Raw genomic sequence first — 27,213 nt, 5'->3', positions numbered from 1 at the left:
CTCCCTGGAATGCTAAAACACTCCAAACAAGTATTTCAAGATCCTGTGAAAGGCAGGGTCATAACTCCAAGGGTGGAGAAAAAGTACAAGCCACCGCCAACAGACCCTGTTTATATTACGCAGCAATTAACACCAGACTCTGTGGTTGCTGGTGCAGCTCGCAAGAGAGCAAACTCTCATACCTCGGGAGACGCTCCACCTCCAGACAAGGAGAGTAGCAAATTCGACGCTGCAGGGAAAAGGGTTGCAGCACAAGCAGCAAACCAATGGCGCATTGCCAACTCACAGGCACTTCTGGCAAGATACGATAGAGCTCATTGGGACGAAATGCAGCATTTCATAGAACACTTACCCAAAGAGTTCCAGAAAAGGGCACAACAAGTGGTGGAGGAAGGACAAAGTATCTCAAATAATCAGATACGGTCAGCAATGGATGCAGCAGATACAGCTGCAAGGACAGTAAATACTGCAGTAACAATAAGGAGACACGCATGGTTGCGTACGTCAGGATTCAAGCCGGAAATACAACAAGCCGTGCTGAATATGCCTTTTAATGAACAGCAGTTGTTTGGGCCGGAGGTGGTCAGTGCTATTGAGAAACTTAAAAAAGACACTGATACGGCAAAAGCCATGGGCGCACTCTACTCCCCACAGAGCAGAGGCACATTTCGCAAGACACAATCTAGAGGGGGGTTTCGAGGCCAACCTACAGAAGCCACAACCTCACAAGCAAGGCCCACTTATCAAAGCCAATATCAGCGGGGAAGGTTTCGGGGGCAATATAGAGGGGGACAATTCCAAAAGAATAGATGGAAGTTCCAAAGCCCCAAAACTCCTCAAAACAAGCAGTGTCTTCCAAGTCACACATCCCCAACACATAACACCAGTGGGGGGGAGACTAAGCAATTTTTACAAACATTGGGAGGAGATAACAACAGACACTTGGGTACTGGCAATTATCCAGCATGGTTATTGCATAGAATTTCTCAAATTCCCTCCAAACGTCCCACCGAAAACACACAATATGTCAAAACAACACATGGATCTTCTAGGACTAGAGGTCCAGGCATTGCTACAGAAAGGAGCAATAGAATTACTACCAATCCAACAGAAAGGAACAGGAGTTTACTCTCTATATTTTCTCATACCCAAAAAGGACAAAACACTAAGACCTATATTAGATCTAAGAACATTAAATACCTACATCAAATCAGACCACTTTCACATGGTGACATTACAATACGTAATCCCACTGCTCAAACAACAAGACTACATGACAACACTAGACCTCAAGGATGCATATTTCCATATACCAATACATCCTTCACACAGAAAGTACCTAAGATTTGTATTCCAAGGGGTACACTACCAATTCAAAGTGTTGCCATTCGGAATAACTACTGCGCCAAGAGTCTTTACAAAATGCCTAGCAGTAGTAGCTGCGCATATCAGAAGGCAGCAAATACATGTGTTCCCGTATCTAGACGATTGGTTAATCAAAACCAACACACTAAAACGGTGTTCACAACACACAAAGTACGTCATAGAAACCCTACACAAACTAGGTTTCTCAATCAACTACACAAAGTCACACATTCAGCTGTGTCAGACACAGCAATACTTAGGGGCAACAATCGACACAGCAAGAGCGATTGCCACGCCAAGTCCACAAAGAGTACAAGCATTTCACGATGTAATAAAGGTCATATATCCAAACCAAAGGATACAAGTCAAAATAGTAATGAAACTACTAGGCATGATGTCCTCATGCATAGCTATTGTCCCAAATGCAAGATTGCACATGCGGCCCTTACAACAGTGCCTAGCATCACAATGGTCACAGGCACAGGGTCAACTTCTAGATCTAGTGTTGATAGACCGCCAAACATACACCTCGCTTCAATGGTGGAACAATATAAATTTAAACCAAGGGCGGCCTTTTCAAGACCCAGTGCCTCAATTCGTAATAACTACAGATGCCTCCATGATAGGGTGGGGAGCACACCTCAATCAACACAGCATTCAGGGACAATGGAACACTCGGCAAAAACAGTTTCACATAAATCACCTAGAACTATTGGCAGCATTTCTAGCGTTAAAAGCTTTTCAACTAATAATAAGCCACAAACACATTCTTGTCAAAACAGACAACATGACAACGATGTATTACCTAAACAAACAGGGAGGAACACACTCAACACAGTTGTATCTCCTGACACAGAAAATATGGCATTGGGCGATACCCAATCACATTCGCCTATTAGCACAGTTTATTCCAGGAATTCAGAATCAATTAGCAGACAATCTCTTTCGGGATCACCAACAAATCCACAAATGGGAGATTCACCCCCAAGTACTACATACGTACTTCCAAAATTGGGGGACACCACAAATAGACCTATTTGCAACAAAAGAAAACGCCAAATGCCAAAGCTTCGCATCCAGGTACCCACAAGATCAGTCTCTGGGCAATGCATTATGGATGAGTTGGTCAGGGATATTTGCATACGCTTTTCCCCCTCTCCCACTCCTTCCATATCTAGTAAACAAGTTGAGTCAAAACAAACTCAAACTCCTACTCCTAGCACCAACTTGGGCAAGACAACCTTGGTACACAACACTACTAGACCTCTCAGTAGTACCTCATGTCAAACTACCAAACAGACCAGGGGGGTGATTCTGACCCCGGCGGTCTTAGACCGCCGGGGCCAGGGTCGGCGGGAGCACCGCCGACAGGCCGGCGGTGCCCCGCAGGGCATTCTGACCGCGGCGCTTTGGCCGCGGTCAGTGCAGGAAAACAGGCGGTCTCCCGCTGGTTTTCCGCTGCCCCTAAGAATCCTCCAAGGCGGCGCAGCTCGCTGCGCCGCCGAGGGGATTCTGACCCCCCCCTACCGCCATCCTGTTCATGGCGGGAAAGTCGCCATGAACAGGATGGCGGTAGGGGGGGTCGCGGGGCCCCTGGCATGGGCACGGCAGGGGCCCCCATAAGAGGGCCCCGCAAAGTATTTCAGTGTCTGCCTTGCAGACACTGAAATACGCGACGGGTGCCACTGCACCCGTCGCACCTTCCCACTCCGCCAGCTCGATTACGAGCCGGCATCCTCGTGGGAAGGGAGTTTTTCCCTGGGCTGGCGGGCGGTCTTTTGGAGACCGCCCGCCAGCCCAGGGAAAAACTCATAATACCCTCCGCGGTCTTCTGACCGCAGAGCGGTATAATGGAGGGCGGAATTCTGGCGGGCGGCCTCCGCCGCCCGCCAGAATCAGAATCACCCCCCAGATCTGTTAACTCAACACAATCAACAGATCAGACACCCCAATCCAGCATCGCTGAATCTAGCAATTTGGCTCCTGAGGTCTCAGAGTTCGGACACTTAGACCTTACACAAGAATGTATGGAAGTCATAAAACAAGCTAGGAAACCAACCACTAAACATTGCTATGCAAATAAGTGGAAAAGGTTTGTTTATTATTGCCATAATAATCAAATTCAACCTTTACATGCATCTGCTAAAGACATCGTAAGCTACTTGCTACATTTGCAAAAGTCATTAAAGCCTTTATGGAAGGCCTAAAAAGAATTATACCACCAAGAACACCACCAGTCCCTTCATGGAACCTCAACATTGTCTTAACACGACTCATGGGGCCACCTTTTGAGCCCATGCACTCATGTGAAATGCAATATTTAACATGGAAAGTTGCATTTCTAATTGCCATCACATCTCTAAGAAGAGTAAGTGAAATCCAAGCATTTACCATACAAGAACCATTTATTCAAATACACAAGCATAAAGTAGTTCTTCGAACAAATCCAAAATTCTTACCAAAAGTCATATCACCGTTCCACTTGAATCAAACAGTAGAACTACCAGTGTTCTTCCCACAACCAGATTCTGTAACTGAGAGAGCACTACATACGTTAGACATCAAAAGGGCGTTAATGTACTACATTGACAGAACCAAACAAATTCGGAAAACAAAACAATTATTTGTTGCTTTCCAAAAACCTCATTCAGGAAATCCAATTTCCAAACAAGGCATTGCTAGATGGATAGTTAAATGCATTCACACCTGTTATCTCAAAGCAAAGAGACAACTGCCTATTACACCAAAGGCACACTCAACTAGAAAGAAGGGTGCTACCATGGCCTTTCTAGGAAACATTCAAATGACTGAGATATATAAGGCAGCCACATGGTCTACGCCTCATACGTTTACCAAACACTATTGCGTGGATGTGTTAACAGCACAACAAGCCGCAGTAGGCCAGGCAGTACTACGAACTTTGTTTCAAACAACTTCAACTCCTACAGGCTGAACCACAGCTTTTGGGGAGATAACTGCTTACTAGTCTATGCAAAGCATGTGTATCTGCAGCTACACATTCCATCGAACGGAAAATGTCACTTACCCAGTGTACATCTGTTCGTGGCATGGGACGCTGCAGATTCACATGCGCCCACCCGCCTCCCCGGGAGCCTGTAGCCGTTTCGAAGTTGATCTTGAACAATTGTAAATTTGTAAATATATCACCTTAAACTACGTTATGTACATACATGTTTACTCCATTGCATGGGCACTATTACTGTAATACACACCTCCTACCTCACCCTCTGCGGGGAAAACAATCTAAGATGGAGTCGACGCCCACGCGCAATGGAGCCGAAATGGGAGGAGTCCCTCGATCTCGTGACTCGAAAAGACTTCTTCGAAGAAAACAACTTGTAACACTCCGAGCCCAACACTAGATGGCGGGATGTGCAAAGCATGTGAATCTGCAGCGTACCATGCCACGAACAGATGTACACTGGGTAAGTGACATTTTCCATATATGCGTACACAAACACAGTTTTGTCTACAAAAAGGGCTTATGCATATATAGATATAAATATTTTGCGAAGTGCCGTGGAATCTAGCGTATGGGCAGGACAATTCAATGCTTATGACTTTGATGAGGATTTCCCTAGAAGAGAATTATGTTTACGGGCATGAAGCTTTTCTTTTCCACCTACTTCCAGCACTTGTATGGGACCTGGCATGAGCACAGAGGCTATTACCAAAGCACTTACATAATGAAAATGCTGCCATAATTTGTCACATCAGTTCATGTCACCAAAAGGACCCAATTGATTATTTGTAACAGAACAAATACATTTCGGAAGCATACTGTCCTGTAGATAAGTAGATATTTTATAGCATTCCACAACCATGCAGTACCTCTTAAAGATAATGCTTTAAAAAAAAATAACATTCAGAAGAAAGTAACATGTATGCATTTGTCACCACTGAATTGAAAAAGTTAAAACTATAGTCATATAAGTCGATTTGAGGCAAATACAACTGAAAGGGATCTATCCTTTCTTTAGAGCATTGATTACAACTGTGCAGCTCATCTGGGTGTGGCTAGTATGAGGCATAAGATTTAGGGGGTCATTCCAACCCCTGGCGGTCGATGACCACGGAAGCACCGCCAACAGGCTGGCGGTGCTTCCCTGCCCATTCTGACCGCGGCGGTAAAGCCGCGGTCAGAAAAGGGGATCCGGCGGTTTCCCGCCGGATTTCCCCTGTCTGGGCTGAATCTCCATGGAGATTCCGACCCCCTTCCCGCCACCCTGTTTCTGGCGGTTTCTACCGCCAGGAACAGGATGGCGGGAACGGGTGTCGTGGGGCCCCTGGGGGCCCCTGCACTGCCCATGCCACTGGCATGGGCAGCGCAGGGGCCCCCTAACAGGGCCCCAGCATGATTTTCACTGTCTGCTTAGCAGACAGTGAAAATCGCGACGGGTGCAACTGCACCCGTCGCACCCCTGCAACACCGCCGGCTCCATTCGGAGCCGGCCTCTGTGTTGCAGGGCCTTTCCCGCTGTGCCGGCGGGCGCTCCTTTGGCGGCCGCCCGCCGGCCCAGCGGAGCGGCCAAATGGCGGTGACCGCATGGCGGGCGGTCAGAATGACCGCCAAAATCATTATTACTAGCACTGTATTGTAAGTTTGCCAAAGAGATGCAGGTGGTATAAAAGTCAAATCTCACATGGCGATTGTAATTTTGCTTTTCACCAACTACATGATAGAGACTATAATATAATCTACCAAGGCTGCCCAGGTAGCCATGGACTGCTGTAGACCAAATTGCAGCAGGCAGTTTTACTGTTTCAAAATTTGCTAAAGACCACAGCACTTCAGAAAATGTGTAAACAGTAATTATTTGTTGTTCAAGAGTCAAATATTTAATGCATTTTGTCTTTGAAGAAATTTCAACGAAGATTCTCTTAGGTAACAACCTTGTGATTTATTTATATGAAGAAAGTCCTCTTTGATTTTAGTTTGTTCCCATTTAGTCAGTCCATGAGGTAACAACTCGTAGTCCGTCTTTGCAGAAACAGCCACACGTAGTTAATCTTTGCAGTGGCAGCCAACACGTTTTTCGTCACACAGTGTCTTTTTCTAGGCTGCAAAGAAATGAGTATGTGCACTTATTGAAAAGCACAGTTAGCAAATGCATAAGGACATGACAGAGTCAGAGGAAACTCAGTTACCAAACGTGAAGAAAAATTATTTTGTTTGTTTTCTCCCTTTATGGTGCATAAGTGAGAAAAGGTGCCATTTTGTAATTGTTCCCAAGGAGCCACTTGTATCACCAAAGTGAGTCATATTAGTGCCAGAACATACTGCTAATGTGAACATGCAGTCAGTATGTGTGTGTGTATGTTAGAATCACAACCGAAGGATGTGGACAAGGTTTCCCGTGTCCAAAACAAATAAAAAGGTAAGAAGATGGTAAAAGACGCTATTCGGATTGATAAACCTACCAGAGATATTAGAATGATGGGTACTGTACTTATTTCTGACCAGTCAAAAGAAAAAGCTGAAATATAATGGTATACCTAGAGAATAATGTATTGAGAAAAATGGAAGGTACGGAGTGTATGTTGCTCGGCAGTCATATAAAACACGTGAGCCAAGGTATATGAGGTAATGTGGAAAAAATACCTGCATTTGAGATGTGTAGAAAGTCAGTTGTCACAATGTAGTCCAATTGCTTTTAACATTAAGTAAGCTGTCTGTAAGTTGCATGTTTAAGTCCACAAGACCTATGTATGTAATGGGTACAAGTACGGCTTGACAAGTATATATCTGACATGTTTCAAAAGTAACAGTATTCAAATTTAATATTTTCTGCATAAGCCAAAACAGACTTTTCTATTTGCCAAGCCCTGGTTTGTTTCTAAAATCCATATTTCTATATCTTGACTTTAGAAAACACTAGCAATATTTCTTAGCAGTCTTTAACTAGTTATTAAATATCTAATGCATCGGTGACCTTGGAGTTTTCTCATAAATGTCAAGATAATGTATTAGAGTAGGATTTCCCTTAGTGGGGACAAAGAAGACACAGAGATGGGTACAAGGAATTACATTTTTTTCTTTAAGTAAGCCCACATGGGGTGCTGAGAGTGCCAATTGTTGGAAAACATCTAGAGTAGTACTTACCAGGAAGGTTTTAGCCATATATGTGAAGCACATGTGCAATTTTAAGAAGGACATAGGATGCCAACTTAGTAGGATAGGTTCAGGACCTTCCCTCACCAGTGCTGTTGAACTGTTATATCAGGGTGCACCCCCCCACTCTAAAAGTACTACTATGTTTGGAGACAGTATGGACCAGAAGTCTGCTTGCTACCTACCAAGGACAGGACTGAGACCTTGGTTTATGCTCCCTGTTGTACTTGAGTCTTGTCATGGATTTTGAAGGGGTCAAGACTGTTGACTTACTGTAGTCTGCATAGAATGAAAGGGTCAAGTGGGATAGGTCTCTTGTCTTGTCTAATGTTTGGAAAACTTTAGCAACACAAAAGGATGATGGACGGAGTGTTGAACAATACAAACACTTACCCCCAGTCACAGATCTGGGTTTAATCCGTCGTTCTTTTGCTCACCATGCCACCCCAGTTTGGACCCAGCCATATGCAAATCAGTCTTCACCCTGTTCCTCACAGGAACAATCCAGCCCGAACTGCCAAGCCAGGTCCTCCCTGGACCAGAAACAGGCTTTTGGAAATGTCTGTTTTTTTTGTTTTTTTTCAACCAAGATCTGAAACATGGTGCTGTGACTACCCAAGAAAGCTGTGACTATGTCCAGAAAAGATTTTCTGGTTTGCTTTCCCATCAGAGTTTTTAGATCTTAAGTTCTTGGCTCCTGGGAATCCCTGGAAACAAGGGATTTAATCTCATGGAATCCTGCCCAGGCATGGCCTTTAGCCTAGCTATGCTTGATGATTCTGAGCTTTAAAGCAGAGATTGATCAAGTCCTAACATAGAGCACAAGAGCATGAAAAAGTAGCAAAATGACTCCAGCAGCAAGGGGGCTTTAGCATTTCTAGTTTTCTAATGTGATTCTTTGGCACCAAAACTCAAGGTTTCAAGACCCTGACTTAAACTTGTCTGCCATTGTGAAGTTCTCAGCAGCAACACCATCCTGCCTTACACCGCTGAAAGATTTCTAGGTCTAGAAAAATGACTTCATTAGAAGGTAAAACAATTTAAGATGTGAACTATTCGTCCTTACCCTACCCATTCCCAAGCAGTGCCAGCCTGAAAGTGTTCTTAGGGCATAGTCATCTGGCAACATACACTAACATTGGATTTGGTATTTATTTCTGCGGACACAGTTTGCTTTTTCTTTAAACATTCATACCTCCTTATCCTTTTACCAGTTTGTGAATTATTGCTGTCTTTTTAATCATTAAATGTTTCTTCTTTATACAAAATATTTTTAAACAACTCTTTGCTTTGCGCTACATCTACCAGAGTTAAGATCATGATTTTTCACCGAAACTTGCTTCTTGGTTATTGTGTTACATAACTGTGTGGGGAATATGGATTGTTTTTCCCTAGTTGATACTCTTCTCGAAATAAGGTTAACAAAAAGAAATCTAGCAAAATGCCATTTCACTTCGTAAGGCTTTATCAAAGGCATTAATCTGTCTTTCCTGTGCAGTATCTATTGTCATACACTTGTAGGATAACCAAATATGGATGTAAGATTTGTTATTACAAATAGTTTTTTAATTAGGAGTCTTACAGGTTGTGTATCGTTTGATTATCTTCTTTTGCTAAAAAGTTTTTTTTCATAATGTGTACCTCTGATTGTTTGCAGTCTGTTTTTCAAACTCCTTTGATAAGCTGTGGAGTTTCCTTGTAAACACTGATCCTTATCCTGTTTGTGTTTCAGAGTGATGACTGGGCCTGTTTGTAACTGCCATGGCATCTGTCTACGGCCCTGGAGATGATGTGTTCAAAGAATTTTGTCCATTGTATTCCATTCTCAATGCCATCCCTTCGAAGATCCAGAAAGGCTTTCGATCTGTTCTGGTCTACTTAACAGCCATTGATGCTAATGGGGACTATATTGCTATTGGCAGCAGCATTGGGATGCTGTATCTGCACTGCAGACAAACCAATCAAATGAAAAAATACAACTTGGAGGTAAGCATAGCATATATTTCTAAGCTTTATGAAGAGGTTTGACTTACATGATTTCTCTCCTATAGAGCTCTACATGTAGAGAAATTATATAGTGATTGTCCCCTAATTAACCACTCGAGTACAGCTCCATGAGAAGCTATCACATTATTAGTCGTACTGTGTGCCACTTATCCAAATTTTATAAAGTATATGGTCAGCATTTGAAGAAAATGTTACAATTGGTATGTATCCCTAATGCTCTTGTCAAAAACAGCATCACCAGAGCTACAACAGTTCTGCAGTAAATTCTGAAATGTTCCATGGTGTACCCACACCAAACCCAGCCCAGATTTATGTATAATCCCAAATTTCTGAAATAATTTAATTACTCAAAAAATATTATCCCTGCACCTTTTGCTTTAGTGTGGTTCAACATTATCTTTTTCTCCTAAGATACTTTACCATATGCACTAGAATTAGGAACACCCAAACCAGAATCAAGTAGGTTTAAGAGCCGCACACTGCTAATAAGCCACCATTTTCATTTTAAACCCATCACCAATACCTGGATAATCAAATCCTTTAGGCCTGTACCACTTGGACACTCTCTATATTGAAGAGGATCCACTATATATGCTAAACGAAGGCACCTAATGTATTCTGGTCCAGTTGCATTTGGCTGGCATTAGATGTAATTGATCACCTAACAAATGCTGAAAAACGGGGGGACTTTTCCTCCGAATGTGATGAGGCAACCATTGTGGTGATTCCAAAATCAGGCTCACCTCTGGATAGCTGCTCTTCTTACTGCTCTAGCTCACTTATTAATTTGGGAATTAAGCTGTTTGCCAAACCTCTAGCTAACCTACTGTGACATGTGTTGCCCTATCTGGTCCACCCAGATCAGTGTGGCTTCATGTGGGCCTGTGGTACGCGACACTGTAGCTGGAGGGTTACACAGCCCTCATGCAGGCCCATCGCCTCAGTTCCCCCTCCCCCACCCACTCCTCATCTTGCTTCTGGTGGATTTTAAGAAGGCCTTCGATATGGTGGATTGGTCCTTCCTCTGTGGTGTGCTGGAGAGAGCCACAGTTTGGCATTGTTGTCACATTCTTCTTGGTATTCTCTACCGCTGCTGTACCACTCAGATTCGAGTTAACGACGTTCTATCCAGCATCCCTATCAGTAGATGTACCTGCCAGGGTTGTCCTCCTTCTTCCCTCTTGTTTGCCTTGGCGATTGCGCCTTTGGCGCACCTTGTTCGCTGTGATGCTTGTATTCAGGGCTAGTCTAAGGGTGAAGGTCTGGAAGAGTGTTTCGCGCTCCACGTGGATGACATTTTGATGTTCTTGGCAAACCTGCAGCCCACAGGCCTACATTGTTTGGCGATCATGTGGATATTTGTTGAAGACGTCTGAATTTAGGGGTTGTCTATGGGCAGCGGTCTGGAAGAGCATATCGTGCTCCAAGCGGATGACATTTTGGTGTTCTTGGTGAACCCGAAGAAAACAGGGCCACGCAGTTTAGAGATCCTGCGGATATTCATTGAGGCCTCTGGCGTGTGGGTGAATGAATCAAAGTCCCTGTTAGTTCCCATCATTGGTGATGTGAGTGCTTGCTTTAGGAGTCTCGCGGTGCCTCTGCGCTGCCTGTCCTTTAAATATTTTACATGTCACGTCTCCCAGACTTGGCCTTGAGTCTTAATCTGACCCCAAAAGTTCCTGGGATGAATAAGACCTTCCGAGTTGGAGCTGTCTTCCGTTGCACATCCTGGGAAAGATAGCACTTTTTGAGATGAGGATCCTACCCACATTTTTGCATATTTTTTTCAAATTATCCACACTCCTTCCCCAGGTGGTGGTTTCAGACCCTTGCCACGACGATCTGTACGTTCCTCTGGGTGGGTTGCTGCCCACGTGTGGCCTTTGTTAATTGCCAACAGTCCCCGTTGACGGTGGTATGGGTATGGTGGATTTGTATTGTTACTACCTTGCTTCACAATTGGTTGTAATTAATGACTGGTTTAACAGGGGTGGGGATGATTTGATCTATAGGTCGGAGCTGGCCATACTAGGATACGATAAGATGACTGCCATGCTCTGTGAGGCCCCGATTCTTGGTTCTTTTCCAGAGTGCACTCAGGTGGTATTGCTGTGCTGGAGGGTGCTGCTCCGATTTCTGGTTTGGGACCATTGAGTCACGGAGTTGACCCCGTTTGGCAAGGGATGTATGTGGTTGCACCACAATGCAGGTCTGGAGGGCTTTGTAAAAGGAGACATGTTTGGCATTACCTACCTGGGGCACACTAGGCAGGCACCCATGTACATTCATTTGAGGCGTTGCGATTGCAATATCACAAATATCTGAAGTTGCGGCACCTCCTTACAGCCAACATCCTCGCAGACATCCAGGTTCCAGAGTTTAGCCTCTTGAAGTTGCAGAAAGGGGCTAGCTCTCTGATTAATTGTTCCCTCACCACTAATGCCCCAGGCCCCTTCCTAAGATTGTGGTGGAAATTGGAGGCCTAGATGGGAGAGCTTGATGATGTGGACTGGTGCGAGGCTAGACTGGCCCCAAGGGAACTGGTGATTTCCATGCACCTCCAGCTGATTTAACTTAATTACTTGCACAGCATGTATATGACACCACAGCGCCTTCACCAAGCCTTCAAGTCCACCCAGACAAACTGTGCCAGGCGTTCTTTATTGGATACAGACTTCTTTCATGTTGTTTAGTCCTGCCTGGGATTAGTGCCCTTCAGGGAGGAAAACGGGAGAGAGCTTTCTGCAGTGTTGGGCTGCCAACTTGTCCTCACTCCTCGAGTTGCGCTGTTGGGATTGCTGGAGAATGCGGAGGGCGGACAGCACTTTTGTTGAGGTCACGATGTTGGTGGCCAAGCGAGACATCACTCGTAAGTGGAGGTCCTCGAGGCTCCCCGTTGTGGCAAAATGGTGGAAGGGGTGGACTGATGTGCCCAGCTTGAGCGACCCATTATATGTAGCCCGGGGTTGCCCTCATAAGCACAAGATGATCTGGGCCAGGTAGTGAGCATATCACAGACTAGACGCAGGGATTGATTTTCTAGTGTGTTCTTTATGCTGATCTATTGACTTGATGGTCTGCAGTCTTGTCTTGCTGTTTTGCAGCTCGCATTGAAGATCAATACATTTGGTTAGTAAAAGAAATGCTGAAAATAGTTTGGTCCTCCCAGGCTTGGACTTAAGGATGGAGAAATGGTAAAGGTTTCTCAATGTGGATACCTCCAAATCTGCCCCTCGTCCTGTGCCCTTTGCTATGCAAAACAAAAATGTCTTCCTCCCTTGTATACTGTATTAATATTTGGATTAGATATTATGGGGTTGCGCGTGAATAGCTTGCACTTGTTTGTTTTGTTTTTATCATGGCCTCGTGCTTGTGTGCCTTGGTTGCAGATTCTTAACTGACTCTTATCAGTTGGTCTCCAGTGGCTCTTGTGTCTGCAGTGATTTGTGGGTGCTCTTTCTGTTTGGACTTTAAACTGTGTTTGCCAAGGCATTGTAAGGAAGGGTTTAGATCAGGATGTCTTGCCTCTCCTCTGTCCCAGCCTTCCCTTTTTCATCTCAAAACAGCAGCCAAAATGTACCGAGATCTTGAAACAGAAGACCTGGATATGCAGATTCAATTGTTGTGGAATGAAGCCTGACTGGAGCTTTAGGAGCACATGGCATCTATGTATTAAGGATGTTGGGTTAAAATTCCAGTACTTACAAGTGGCAGCCAGGCTAGTGCGCATGAGGGAAAACTGTGGAGGAACATGAGGAGAAGTTGTGATTGGTGGAGTGTTGTATGTCCAAAGCAACTGAGCTCAGCTGTGGAGACGCTTGAGGGCCTTGCGGTTTGACTACACCCGCAAGAAAGTGAGAGGTGACCAGCCTGACCTCTAAATGGAGGCAACATGGGCAGGTGAGTGAGCAGTTTGTCCACAGGTGAGATGCTTTACCCGATTGATGGCGGTGGGACCTGCTGATTTTGGTGGATTGTTTTGGTCAGTAAATTATTAAAGAGGAACACCCAGCAGGGGCCAGATCTCCTGTAGAGGCCTGTGATGGTTGGTCAAACCCCTGTAATGTTAAAACCTTACCTCTTGTCCCCACTGAATCTGTCATGGCACCAAGTTCTCCTGTTGCTGCGGCACAGCCGATTATCTTTGCGGGGTTCTACTCCTAACATGTAGGGCTGAAGATGTACCAGTGTCCTTGGCCAGTGCATATTAGAAATTCTTGCTTCCTGCATCCCGATTTGTGGCATATGCTGTATGTAAAACAAATAATAATTTTATCAGCACCTTTACCCTGCACACATAAACAGCTTACTATATAGTTTTTTTTAAATATCTAATTAAATTGTTGTCTGTTTACCCTCATGGTTTCTTCCCAGTCCAAAATGGGAAACCCTTTTGTTATTAGTGCATAACCTGTTCTGCACTGTAAAAAGAGCTCCATTGGGAAGTCCAGTTGCGATGCAGTTATTTCCATGCCGTTGCTCGCTCACTAAACTCTGTCAATTCTCCACTTTTCTCCAGTTCCTGTATTCTTCACTTTCCTTCTCTGTTATCCAGTTTGAAGGTTTTTCTGGTCTCCAGTTTTTTCCTTCCTACTGTGTTATTCTCTGGAGCATTGCTGGACAGCTTGTATCCATTCTGGTGTCTGGTACTGGCTCCGAAGATAAGTGGCAATTTCTCTGAACCAAAATATTGATCCAGACATCGCCCAGAAAACCAGCCCTTGACAGCACCAGATGACGCTTAGCTGTGTCAGTAAGTGGTTACAGTCAGGGAAAGACTGCAATATTAGCCAGCCTGTATCTGTAAAGGACATACAACACAGTTGCAGAAACAGCTAAAGAATGATAAATTGCTAGGGGGAGCTTCTCTGGAGCCATAAGCAGTTGAGAGCTGGTTCAGCTAGGACAGGAGGAAACACCCCAAAAGCCCAGCTGATAGAAATAAAACAGTTTGGCTATTCTATTTTATTTTGTGAAGGGAAAAACAAGGCAGACTTAGCTTTTAGTGTCAGGAAGTATTAGACCCAATCTTTTATTTTAGTCATTAGGGATGACAGGGGATGGGTGGTAAGAGGAGTAAAAAAGTTGAGTACTTTCTATGGATGTTGTCACTTACTGTACAGAATAGAACAGGTGAGTGAAGGCCAGATAATGGAATGTGTGGCTCTAGTGGGAATGTAGAAGATCACAACAGAATAGAGGGAATAGCTGGAGAACTCGTTGCTTAAAGGGAAAGTGATTAAGGAGCTATTTATCCATGGCCCCTGTATTGCACAACCCTCAACTACTAGACCTCCTAATGAGACTTATAATCGTTTTATAGAACAGTTAGCAGTAATATTTTTATATCTGAAGCTAGTGGATCAGTGCTCATAAAACCTGGCAAAAAATCTAGAGGATCTGATTGATATCCCTGCTTAAGTACACATAAAGCTTTTTACAACACTCTTAACTCTAAGATCACTGGAACTGATACCACAACTGGTTCAATCTGCAAGTTGGGTCCTTGCCAGGCATATTATCTTCTTATTAGCCATGTTAATTTACTTTGCCAATCAGAATAAGCTAAAGGCTATGCTCGTATGCCCAACTCAATTCAAAAGCATCCAATAGCAAACAGCGGAGGTTTCTTAAGGATTCAATTTTTGCAAGGGGATTTGGTTCCCAATGGATAATGGCAAGCTATGGCATCCCTGGCACATGAGTGAGGGTAAGCTTGGTATCTATATCCGCCAGACTGTGCTTCAGGTCTAGAAACATGGCCTTGACCGAGGGTAGCTGTGGGTCATCCTCCTGAGGCAGCTCCTCCATTGATAGGCCCGCTTGGCTGCACTTTTTTTTTGTAACCATCAAAAGCCAGTTTCGCCTGTTTCAGATCTGTCTTCCCCATTGTGTCCGGTCACTGCTTCACCCCCCCCCTTTGGGATCGTCTCACCACACAGACACCGGGCACCTGCGAATAGCCCAGCCTGCAGGTCACAATCCAACTTCTCTTGGCCAGAGGGCCCTCAGCAGCGCATCAGGCACCGTTGACTAGTCTAGCCGCCAGCAGCTCACCTCCCAGTCGGACTCCTCTCAGTCACAGGGCCGTCGGCCACACCCCTCGTCTGACCGGCCCTCAGCAAGTCTCTCAGGCCCGGTCTCCACAATGTCCACTGTGGTGCAGGATCCCCAGCTCCACAGCCGGGCATCTAAACGACTCCTGGTGTCGCACAGCAGCCCCTCTGTGCTGAGGCCTTCCCCTAGGCCTCGCAGGTCAAGGTCCGGCGTCCCAGGTCACATGGCCAGGGGGCCCCTCAACATCTGTCAGGAGTCAAAGACGAACACCAGGAGCGGCGCGCCCGGTCCTGCCAGACACCGGCACTCCCCCAAGCTCCATGTCCTATCACTGCTGCCAGTCAGGGCCGCAATCCGGCCCCCGCCATCAATCTCAAACTTCCTGCGCCCCTCCGCGCTGATGCCCAAAGGGGCCCGGAGGCCTCACCATCGACATCAACAGACGTCCGGGAGTGATGCCAGTGTTCCCGGCACCACTCCGCTCCAGGCCTGCGTTGGGCCCAGCTCCACCTCGTGCATCCGTGTCCGTCCGCTAGGCTCAACCGGCCTCTGCGTGGCCAGCCTGGGTCCAGTCTCTGCCACCAAGCTGGCCTGTCTCGCCGATCCGCCACTGCACAGGTGTCCTGCGATCAATCGCCAGCGGAATAGGCACCTCAGGACTGCGGCCCACTAGGATTAATAACCGATTATTGCTCCCGCCCTGCTGAACCTCACAAGGTGGCAGCCATCTTGCAGGACCTCCCCTTGGAAAGTTGTGATTAGAAGGACAGTAATATGTCCTGTGTTGGTATAAGAAATTGAGGAGGTTTTGAGAGCAGTCACTAGAGTAATTAGGGCAGTTATGCACATTGAGACACCTTCTGTCTCTGAAGGTGTGATATTAAGTTGAATGACAGTGATAACCATTTATTACTGCTATGCTTTCACAGGCTAAACAGATTCTTCTGATGCACTGGGGAACGCCAAGCAGTAATGGTATAAGTGTATCTTGGCCATGGAAAAAAATTGCATGACTTTTAAAGAATGGACATACCTTTAGGAGGCTATGGTGCTGCCTTTAGGAAAAATTCTCATACGATGCAAGAGAACATATACAAGGACATTAAGAGCACTAAAGATTTTACCCATTTGAAGGCTCTCTTATTTACACTTATAAGATGTTTTATGGCTATCTGTACCAGAAGGAGTACTGTGTTGGCTCTAGATGAGGACGTTGTAGGCCCCAGCCTGTTTTACTCATTGTGAGACCCTGAACCCAGCATAGGGGGGTGTCTGGGACAGGGCTAAGGGTCTGGGTTTAGTTTTGCTTTATTATCGTTTCATATTCGGAACAAAAACAATAAACATATATTGAATCATATTACCTTGGCTTTTTCTTATCAGAGTTTTTGTGTGCCCTACATCTAAACACAACAGACCTAACCACACCTACACCTCTTTAAGACCAACCTTCAGATGTCTTAAGATATCCCTATAGCACAATAACAATCCTGCAAGTGTTTTCACCCTTAACCAAATCTATTTCAGTCCTTCTCCATGGAATAACTTTGGAATGATGTGCAGTACCTCTTCTACCTGCCTATAAATGTCTAATTATTCCAGTCAGACTCTTAACTTTAGAAATATTACTTGAGCGTGTGAAACTAAACTTCAGAAAAACGTAATCTATGACATAGCGAAATAAGCCCTGTCTGCTTGAAGCAACTTCAAATGGTGTGGTAGTCCTCCTCGCCTTGATACATGCTGCTTTAAGAGCATTACTCCTGTCCTTATCTCACTATTCCCCCTTAAAGCCTGTAGTTTCTTCAAAGTAGAGTGCATTTGCTAAAAGACAGTTTGCCTCCAGACACCTTTATACTGGACAAAAAAAACTTTAAATATCAGGAGAAGGTCTGTAGTGCATCAGGATCACAGAATTAGTTTGCTTACCATTTACAAAACCATAGATGTGGCCCAGCCATTCACCATGTATGCCCTCCACATCTGAAACTTTGCTTGTCAGTTTGCAACACTGTGCTTTTATTCCGGCACAAACCTTCTTCAAATTACAATTTTATGTGAGCGAGAACAATGGTTATAATTTTGTAGACATTCACATACTTCACCTAAAGTTTTGGTTCATATGTATGACAGCAGCGGACTCATTCATGTGTTAAGGCTAGAACAGCAGTGAAACATACTTATCAAAATCAGAACATGGTGTGTAAAAGGGCTACTTGAAAATCAGTATACACAAATAATTCTTGTTGGTTGATTTGCGGGATGTTCCCGATCATAATAACATCATCATCTAAGCAGAGGATTACAAAAACACACCTAAAGCTGATTTCATTCAATTGGTTCATGGATGGAACTCCTAAATATCCATCATATATAACCTTGATTTAGAAAGCACTGAGTATTATATAATTACAGGAGTTAGTATTATGAGGAAATCCATACTTCAACTGAATATTGCAATTTTTGTAAGTATTACAATACATGGTCAAAAACGTAAAAGTGTTCAAAGAATCATACTGAAATATGTCAAGTATGTATTTTTCTTTTTTCCCTGTGTGCCTGTTTTGTACTGTCTGCAATTCATAATATTTGTTTTGCCTTGCTAGGGAAAAACTGAATCGATAACTGTTACAAAACTTTTGAGCTGTTTTGATGACTTGGTTGCCGTGGGTACAGCTTCTGGACGGGTTGCCATTTTTCAGCTGGTCTCTTCATTGCCTGGAAGAAATAAACAGGTAAATTATGATCATTTTCTTCCTGATGGTTCACGGTGTTTATACTTTCCCCACTGACTCCCAAGTATAAGAAATATTTTCCTTTTGCTTGAGGTAAGTTAACACCTTGCAGTATGTGAATTTATAATTTCCCATGCCCACAAGGTGGAAACTTCTAGATGCAGTGGCGGCCGGCACCTTTAGGAGGGAGGGGGGCGCACGGGACACATATACACACACTCATTCTTTCACACAGACACGCACGCACATCCATTAACAACACTCATACCATTCACACATGCATGCACACTCCAAACATTTATTTTAAAAGATCACACACACTCATTCTTTCTCACACGCACGCACATCCATTAACAACACTCAAACATGCACGCGCGCACCAAACATTTAATTTAAAACATCACATACACACACACACTTACCTTCAGCCTCCAGGAGGGTTGGGACTGCTGCCTTCCCTCTCTGGCCGACCTTAGGTCAGCCAATGAGGGAAGGCAGCAATCACAGCCTCGTCACAGAGTGGGATGGGGTCAGTGAGACTGCTGACCCCACCCCACTCTGTGACGAAGTGTCACTGATTAACACTCGCCCTGGGCACTTCAGGGCTTAAACCTGAAGCGCCCAGGGAGAGTGTCAATTGGTGATGCTTTCCTCGTCACCCAGGGGAGGGCCTCGAGGCACCTTTGCTGAGCTGAGGAGGTCACGCCCATAGGAGCTGTGATCTCCTCAGCCCAGCAAAGTTCAGCTCAGGCAGCCAGGAGTGAGCGCAAATCGCGCATGTCTCACTCTTTGCTGCCTGAGCTGAACATGGAGCGTGTCTGTCAGGCTGACCTTTGTTCAGCCTGACAGACACTCTTCATGAGGGGCAAAAGGTGGGGGGGCGTGGCCCCTCTGCCCTAAAGGACGGGCCGCCACTGTCTAGATGAAGACGTGTTCAAAGCAAGAAAATGATTCAATAGAAGTGAAGAAGAAAGGAGTCTGTGTTGCACATGCTCACCTGGAAGGAAAGCAACTCTTCTATATGGACAAGTAATTCCTCTAATCTAGTTCTCATAAAATAAAATACACTGTATTTCTTTAGTTATCATTCACCAAGATAAAGCAAGCATGGAGAGCATGGAAGAGGACAAATTCACCCGCAAAAATATTGATAGTTTGCAGCCCCAGTGTGAAGAAAATAATTGATGTTCACTTCACAGGCCAACAAGTTAGCAATTAGTATATACCTTTCTCTGTTCTGCTAGAATTGCATACCTTGGCTAGACTTTATTAGGTCAAGCGCAGAAGTGCTTTGGCCTGTTATAAGTATAGTGGGCTTTTAACCACACCCTCCACGCACCAACCACTTTAACTTGTGCATGGGCTTGCCTTTCAAAAATTATTTGGTATCATTGGTAAATACTTTCCGTTTGCCCCTCCTTGGGGCGGTTTTGTTACTACCTTGCAGCCTTCCTCTGTTACATGGATAATTGCATGATTGCTGATACTGTTAGAAAGCGAGCAAACGTCTCTTACTTTTTGTATCTCTCCTTTGCGCTCTTGCTTATGGTGGCCATGGCATTTTGAATTGGCTCGCTTATGTCAACTGTTTTTCTTTTCATTTTCAATTTATGTGGCATGAAAAATCCAGTTAGGAAATTACAATGGTTATAGCTCTAACTCGAGCAAATGCGAGACCCATTGCATTGAAAATGCTTGTTTTTCTTTTTGGTGTCTGAGCTAGGAGGCACAGGTTATCGTTCTGTTCCATAACCTGTGTTTGCATTGAATTGTATTTGGTTGTTTTGAGCACACTAAAAGGTGCAGATGCCACTTCACAGTCGTTTGTGCAAAAGAAACATAGTAACAGTGAACTAGCTGTGGTTTTATGCTGGTCCTTTAGTATTTCAATCTGAAGTATACAAAACAGTTATGTTAGGAATGCTTAAATGCAAATCAGTCTTGACCTTGCTCTAATGGCAACAGCCGAACCCAAACTTCCAGCTTAGATCCTTCCTGAACTAGAGCACAAGCAACCCAAGACCAGTTTCGTCCTGATTGGAGCTCATCAGTCAGCTGCAGTTTGGTTCTGGTACCACAGTGAGCACGGGGGCATACCTGTTGTGCTTAGGGTGTAGCACTGAAGTATACAAAAAAGTGATTGATGGAATGATTGAATTAATCTTGGACCGCATCCCAGTCTTTCATTATTCTGTACACAGTGCCACCTCAGTTTGGACCCAGCCATGCACAAATAAGAAAATTGTAACCTGTGCTTACTGTGGAATAGGATTCAAGCTACATCATGCTTACAAGCTCCAAGCAGCGAGACACAGGGTTAGGGTTGTTCGTGGTCCCCTCTGTGAGTGGCCTCGTCTGGCAGTTAAGGACAAACTGTTCCCAAGAAGTACATGGTCGGTACTGAATGTCCCACGAGCGATTGCCAGTGGTTGAGATTAATTAAAGTATTCCATCCAACCCTGTGTTGTTGTTGCCGTTGACGACCTAAGCGCAGTGGGTATTCCCAGACATGAGTCCCGTGCTCATTGTGCCGAAGGGCTCAAGCTACTCTCACTGACGAACCCCAAGCGGGATAAAACCAGTCTGGGGTTGCTAGTGATCCCTTCTGGAGGAGGACTTGCTTGGCAGTTTGGGACAGACTGTTCCCATGAGGAGCAGGGTCAGTACCGATTTGCATAAGGCAAGCCTCTGTCTAGACTGGAATAGTGGATGAAAAAGGATGGACTGGAATGTGGCCCTTGCGATTGATAGTGGCTAAGATTCATTCAAGCATTACATCCATCATCATCTTGTTGCTGCAGTCCTTTAGGGTTGGCTAAGGCTGTAGTATCTGAGTGTAAGTGATAGGAGTGAGGTGAGTTTTAGTTTTTTCCCCTGAGCTAAGAGGTTGCTATCATTTTTTTTTTCTCACTCTTTTGGGATTGGTAAATCAAGACTTGGAGCCAATAGTGCAAAATTCCCATCTACCAGACTTTTGTCTTAGGCATTGACTTCAGGTGTAAGGCTAATCCTTTTTCATGCACAATTCGAAGTTTGCACCCCAGATTTATTCCAAGTTGAGTACATATCCCCCACTCTGTGATATTTGCAGCAATGTTTCCCCAGGTTTTACTGACTGAATGGTCTTATGTTTGAATGCTGGACACCCTTTTACATATCTGTCATATCTGTAATTTTTCATTGTCCGGGTGCAGTGTCATTGTTTTTGATGATTGAAGATTAGGATTTTCGGGGTATTGATCTGTGAAGGTACTTATTGTCTGGTGGGTTGAATATGATATGCTCAGTCCTGCCAGAGACCTTTTTAGTATGCTTTGTGCATGCTGTGAGGTCTCTCTAATACACTGTTGAATTTGAGGAATTGATATTTATATAGGCAGATCTAAGATCTTAAGTTGTCTAAGTGCTGGCTGGGAGCCCTTTGATAGAAGAATATGTGGTACATCTGAGATGTACTGGATGTGATGTTATGTCTAACATGTTGTGTTGTATGCTTATATGTTAAATATCTTGATAATAGTTCTGTTGGAAGCATCATGTTAGCCAGCTACATTACATATCCGTGCTGGGTTGGATGTATTATGTGATTTGCTATATCGGAATAGGTTGGATGTGAGATTGAGATCTGGGAGCACTGTAAACAATACAAACGTGGCCATGTTGTCTTGAGCAAAAAAAATATTTTTGTGAAATCAGTGGTAACTATTCATGAAGCGCTCACCACAAACTCAATTGTTCTTGGTACTTTTTGCGATAGGTAGCATATATTGATGGCTAATGACCCTGGGGGGGAGGGGTCTGACGGTTTGGGGGGTTGTTAATCTATCATTTTGTTTTGCACATTTTTTTGTCTAAAATGTACTCACTGAAATCTTCCAAGGATGAGTGTGGAGTTTGGCTAGTCATACAAAAGCTCCTCATACCTGTAGTAACAGACAACAGTCCTGTCTGAGATAATCACACCTTTGCTAATATTTAAGAACATTAGACAGAGTGATCCAAAAGCCATCAAGCTTTCCACTGCTAGCGTCTTATTCTAATACTTTGACCCATTAAAGATTCAAGCTCATGCTGTAATAAATCTTACCTTCTTCATTTTCCTGCATTTCTTGGTTATTGCTGCAACCAACACATCATTTTTGGTGACTAGCGAGTTGCTGACATAGACCTGACTTACAGTCTGTTTCAATTCTCGGTCTACGAAGCGTGGATTTTGATGAGCCTTTGTAGGTGGTCCTGGCCTGCATGTAATTTTTACTTTATAGAGGCACACAGGAAGTATTTTAATGTTGCAGAACCTACAGAGTCATTTAATTTCCTGCCTGAAGTTGCACGAAGTGAGAAGGCATGATATCATTTGAAACCCCAATTCATCCGAGGCCTTCTCTTGTTGTTAAGAGGTGGAGATGTGACGTCACTGGAGATGCTCCTCCTTCATGTGTTCCACCCTGACGTGTGTGTGAGACGCAGGTTGTTGCGGAGATGTTCAAAGGGTAAATCTGATCATGTTTGTATTGCGGTTGCTACAAAATGAGCGTGATTCATGATTGGAAGGCGTTTGTTGTAAAGCAGGGGTGTGGTAACTTTAACATTTGTTCCTATCATATTGCAAAAGATTTATTATTTATGGTGTAGGGCAGAAAACATGGTGATATGGACACCATTGACTGTTGAAACTTTAGTAGCGGTGATGTGCACACCATTGACAGATCAAACACATCTTTAAGCTGATATTTCTAAAGAGGTCAGGTATGCGGCATCATATGTGTAAACATTTGTGTTGGGAATAATTGTACTTTTTTGTAGATAAATCTTCAACGATGCTGTTCACATCTCCATTGATTATGAAGTAACTACATTTTTTTATATATACGTTTATAGTTAGCATCTCAAAAGAGTAGCACACACTGTATAGAAGTTGTTTTTATGCTGAAGTCATTGGTATAGTATACATTTCTTAAATACCTATCTCCAGTTAGATCCTGTATATTGAGCATTAGTGGTGAAGCACTGTACTTAACATAACAAATACTGTTCTACCATACAATCTGTGAATCCTCCCTCCCCATTTTTTGTAAGCCTCCTATTCAGTGTAACCAGTGGTTTCATGCCTTCAAGACATGTTTGGGAGCAATTGGAGAACTTAGGTTCTGTGCTGAAAGGAAAAAGAATTGTTGCTTCATTCGTTGGGGTTTGACGGCAGAGCCATTTTGAAACATTTACCAAAATTAGTGGTAGAAGAGGGTGAATAGCTGGATAAGTACCAGGAAACAGTTAATCGACTTCAGACCACATTTGATGTTCAACCAAGTCTGGTGGTACTCAGACACACAGGTTTTTCAAGACGGTTCAGAGCTTATTGGCAGACTGTTGATTTGAAAACTTTGCAGATCAGTTGGTCAATATTAGTCATTGTTGCAACAAATCCATCAGGCAAACATTGTTGTCTATGGCGAATCTATAGTTAGAAGTACCCATCAAAACGGCTAAGACTTCCCAATTGACAACTAAGGAATTGGACAGTAACAATTCAAACTTCTGATGTAATTTCTGTAGTAAAAGTATATTTCTTGAAAAGGCACAAGACAGCAGGGAGTTAGTGTTGATAATTCTAAACAGTTTTTTGCACAACAGAATGTCTGTTTCCAGTGTGACAGCTGTATACACAACAAAGGGGGGAGGCAATGTCCAGCCAAAGGTGTTATCTGTAGACTATATAACAAGAGAGGTCATTTCTCTAAAGTTCGTCAGGGAGTGAAATCTAATACCCCTTCGACTGTCAGATGTGTTACTGACGATTCTCTTAGGATGAAGAAGAAAGTTTGAAAAGTATATGAGAGATGGTCATGGCAGTGCAGTGTGATGATGTGAAAGTTGGGGATCCTAATAGTTGTGTAGATCCCTGTGTGTATGTAAAAGCGGATGAAAAAATGTAACACTTAATAGTTAACTCAGTGGCACACATTACCATGATAAAGCATGAATTATATAATGCCACCTGGGTGATCAAGGAGATTATTTACACCAGATTGCACTGTACTATAATGTGAAGGATGTAAAATTGATCTAGTAAATTATATTGAAGATATACTAGAATATAAAGGTAGGATGATACCTGGAAAAATGTATCTAGCCCTTGAGGGTGTAAACATTTTGGATTGATCTCACCAGGGTTTATTTGGCACGACAATGATAAGTTTGAACAAATAATGAGCAAGTATCCTTGTGTATTTTCAGGAGAATTGGGAAGATTAAACATTTTTTTTATAAAATTAAAGTTAAGAAATGTACCATTCAGTATATGGAAAGATCTGGATAAAGAATTAGACTCATTATGTAAACGAGGAATAATTGAACCTGTTGACTCCTCATTGTGGTTGTCGCCTTTGATTGTGAGACTTAACATGGCAGATTAAGGGTTTGTATAGATCTTAGTTGCCTCAACAAAGAGATTTGGGAAGATTTACACCTTTTACCCAACATTAGTGAATTTTTGACTGCTTTGAAACAAGCAATTTGGTTCACAAAACTGGACTTTCGCATACCACTAAACTGAACTAGAACTGGACTCAAGACATTGCACTGCCTTCGTATCACTGTTTCGAACCTACCAATATTCTCTCTCAAGTTAGTTTCAGCTGCATTGTTTTTTCCTTTTTCTTTTCCAGGGTTATCAATATTCCAAGATGATGTTTTAATTTATCCATCAAACAAAGAAGCGTATGATAAGATCTTAGACAAGGTGTTAAGAAGGCTTCAGATGCATGGTGGTGTTCTTAGAAGAGACACATGTGTGTTCTTAACTCATAATGTTGAATATTTAGACCACTTAGTCTCCATTGAGGGCATTGAACCTAAGCTCAGTTTAGTCAAGAGCATAGTGGAGCCTAGACCTCCTATAGACAAAACAGAGTTAAAATTATTTTCATGTATGTGTGAATTTTATTCACAAATCATACAGGATTATGCCTTGCGATTCAGACCCCTTTCTTGCATGTAATGAGAGGTGAAACATTTAAATGGAGTGCAGAATGTCAACAGGCTTTTAAATAGGTTAAGCTTACAGGTAGGCAGTCATTAAATTTTGAAGTTTTTTATGAGGTAAGAGATTTTTCATTCAAATGATTGCAAACCTTTGATTTACATTGTCAATGTGAAGAATGTTCAAGGGTTTTCCCCAAGAATAGCTAGACTTCCAACAATTGTAATTGTTCCTGAATATATTCCTGGTAGGAAAAATGTGGGTGTGGATTATCTGTCTTGTCTCCGGCAAACTAGTGATGAATTCACAAAGTGTGAAAGTGAAGAGGATTTGGAGGATTGCGTTATTGCATGAGTTGATATACCTCAGATTGGTGCATTCACTGAAGAAGACTGACAGTTGGCTTTGAAAGAAGATGCCACACTTTGTGCTGTAATATGTTTTTATCAAGTATGGCTGGCCCTGAACAAGAAATCTGGAGAGAGATCTGAAGTCTTTTGTTAAAGTGCTGGATGAGTTGTCAATGAATATGGATTATTGTTGGGGGCGGACTAATTTGTTCATCCCATTTCTCTATGAAATGACATTATTCTCAAAGCTCATGATGATCATTTGGGATCTGTGATAACAAAGAGACGTGTTCAATTTTCTGGTGGCCTTCGATGGATAAAGAAATTGACCAAATTGTAAAGGAGTGTATCGTTTGTTCAAGTTGTGACAAATCTATGAAAGTGAGGACACCACCACTGTGTCCTGTTGATTTAACGTTTTGCCAGTGGGAGGCAGTACGTTTAGACATTATGGCTTCATTTAATTCTTTAGTGCCAATTCTTGTTTTGCTCTGGTCATGATGGACTATTACAGTAACTGGCTGGAGTTGAAGTTTGTGAGTGAGCTTACATCCTAAGTAGTTGTCGTGTTCCTGATATGTTAGTGTCAGACACTAAGGTACAATTTGTATCAAGTGAAGTTAAGTTGTTTTTGCAAGCCACTGCTACCAAAACATGCAGAGTTTCCTCTATCATCCGCAAACAGGGTGTTGGGAGAATGTTATGTTATCTTATGTTACTATATCTTGTATAGCCACATATGCCAAACAGTTTCTTGGCGCTCTGGGAACTAGCCCTGCATGGAATAGAGTGCTATTTTTATTAGGCTTGCTTGAATAGCCAAGTATTAAACATCTGTCTAAATTTCCCATTATTAAGCACTGCCTTGAATTCCAAGGGGAGGGATTTCCAAATACGAGGGGAAGTGACTGAGAATCTGGCTCCCTGTGTCCTTTTCCTGTTGAATTGAGGGATCACCAGATAGTGTAAATGGGTCAATCTAAGATTTCTAATGGGAGTCTACATCTGGATGCAAGATTTAATAAAAGCTAGACATTTAATGTGGAGAAATTTAAATTCTATGCAACATGTTTTGAATACGGATCTCTGGGCACCTGGGAGCCAGTGAAGATCTTTTGTCATTTGAGAAATGTGGGAGTGTTTGGGGAGTTGGTAGATCTGCCAGGCGGTTTAGTATTGCACCAACTTGAGTGCATGGGTGAGATAGTTGGGTAGTCCCAAGTAAAGGGAATTGGCATAGTCAATCCTTGACATAACCAAGGTTATTATGACTTGGATCAAGGCATCGACAGTGAGAAACTTTTTTTATCTTCTTGATTCTGGGAAGTTGGAAGAAACAGGAGGATATCACAGAGCCAAGTTGCGGTTTCAGTGAGAGATCCTTGTCAATGATTAATCCACCAAGACTTTTTACCGACCAGGCTTGGGGGGTGGGGGGGGCAGTGGGGGGGGAATACCCATCTCAGGGGACCAAAAGGAAGGGCTTCAGAGACTGAGCTTGTTTTTAGTAATTACTATCTCTGTTTTATCAGAGTTTAGTTTCAAATTATTGCTGTTCATCGAATCCCTGATGAACAGCATGGT

General features: G+C 43.4%; 1 protein-coding gene across 1 annotated transcript in view; it reads left to right on the top strand.

Moving 5' to 3' along the window:
• The window catches only part of TECPR2 (tectonin beta-propeller repeat containing 2), a 657,145-nt gene that overhangs the window by 32,938 nt on the left and 596,994 nt on the right, over positions 1-27,213 (top strand). Inside the window, exons 3-4 of the mRNA XM_069207305.1 lie at positions 9,231-9,484; positions 18,169-18,297. Of these exons, the coding sequence (XP_069063406.1) occupies positions 9,260-9,484; positions 18,169-18,297 (354 nt within the window). The 5' untranslated portion in view covers positions 9,231-9,259. The remainder of the gene's footprint in view (positions 1-9,230; positions 9,485-18,168; positions 18,298-27,213) is intronic.

Source organism: Pleurodeles waltl, chromosome 9, assembly GCF_031143425.1.
Source record: "Pleurodeles waltl isolate 20211129_DDA chromosome 9, aPleWal1.hap1.20221129, whole genome shotgun sequence".
Lineage (NCBI taxonomy): Eukaryota > Metazoa > Chordata > Amphibia > Caudata > Salamandridae > Pleurodeles > Pleurodeles waltl.
Note: the sequence above shows the minus strand (reverse complement) of the source record. Positions and strands in the feature narration are given on the sequence as shown.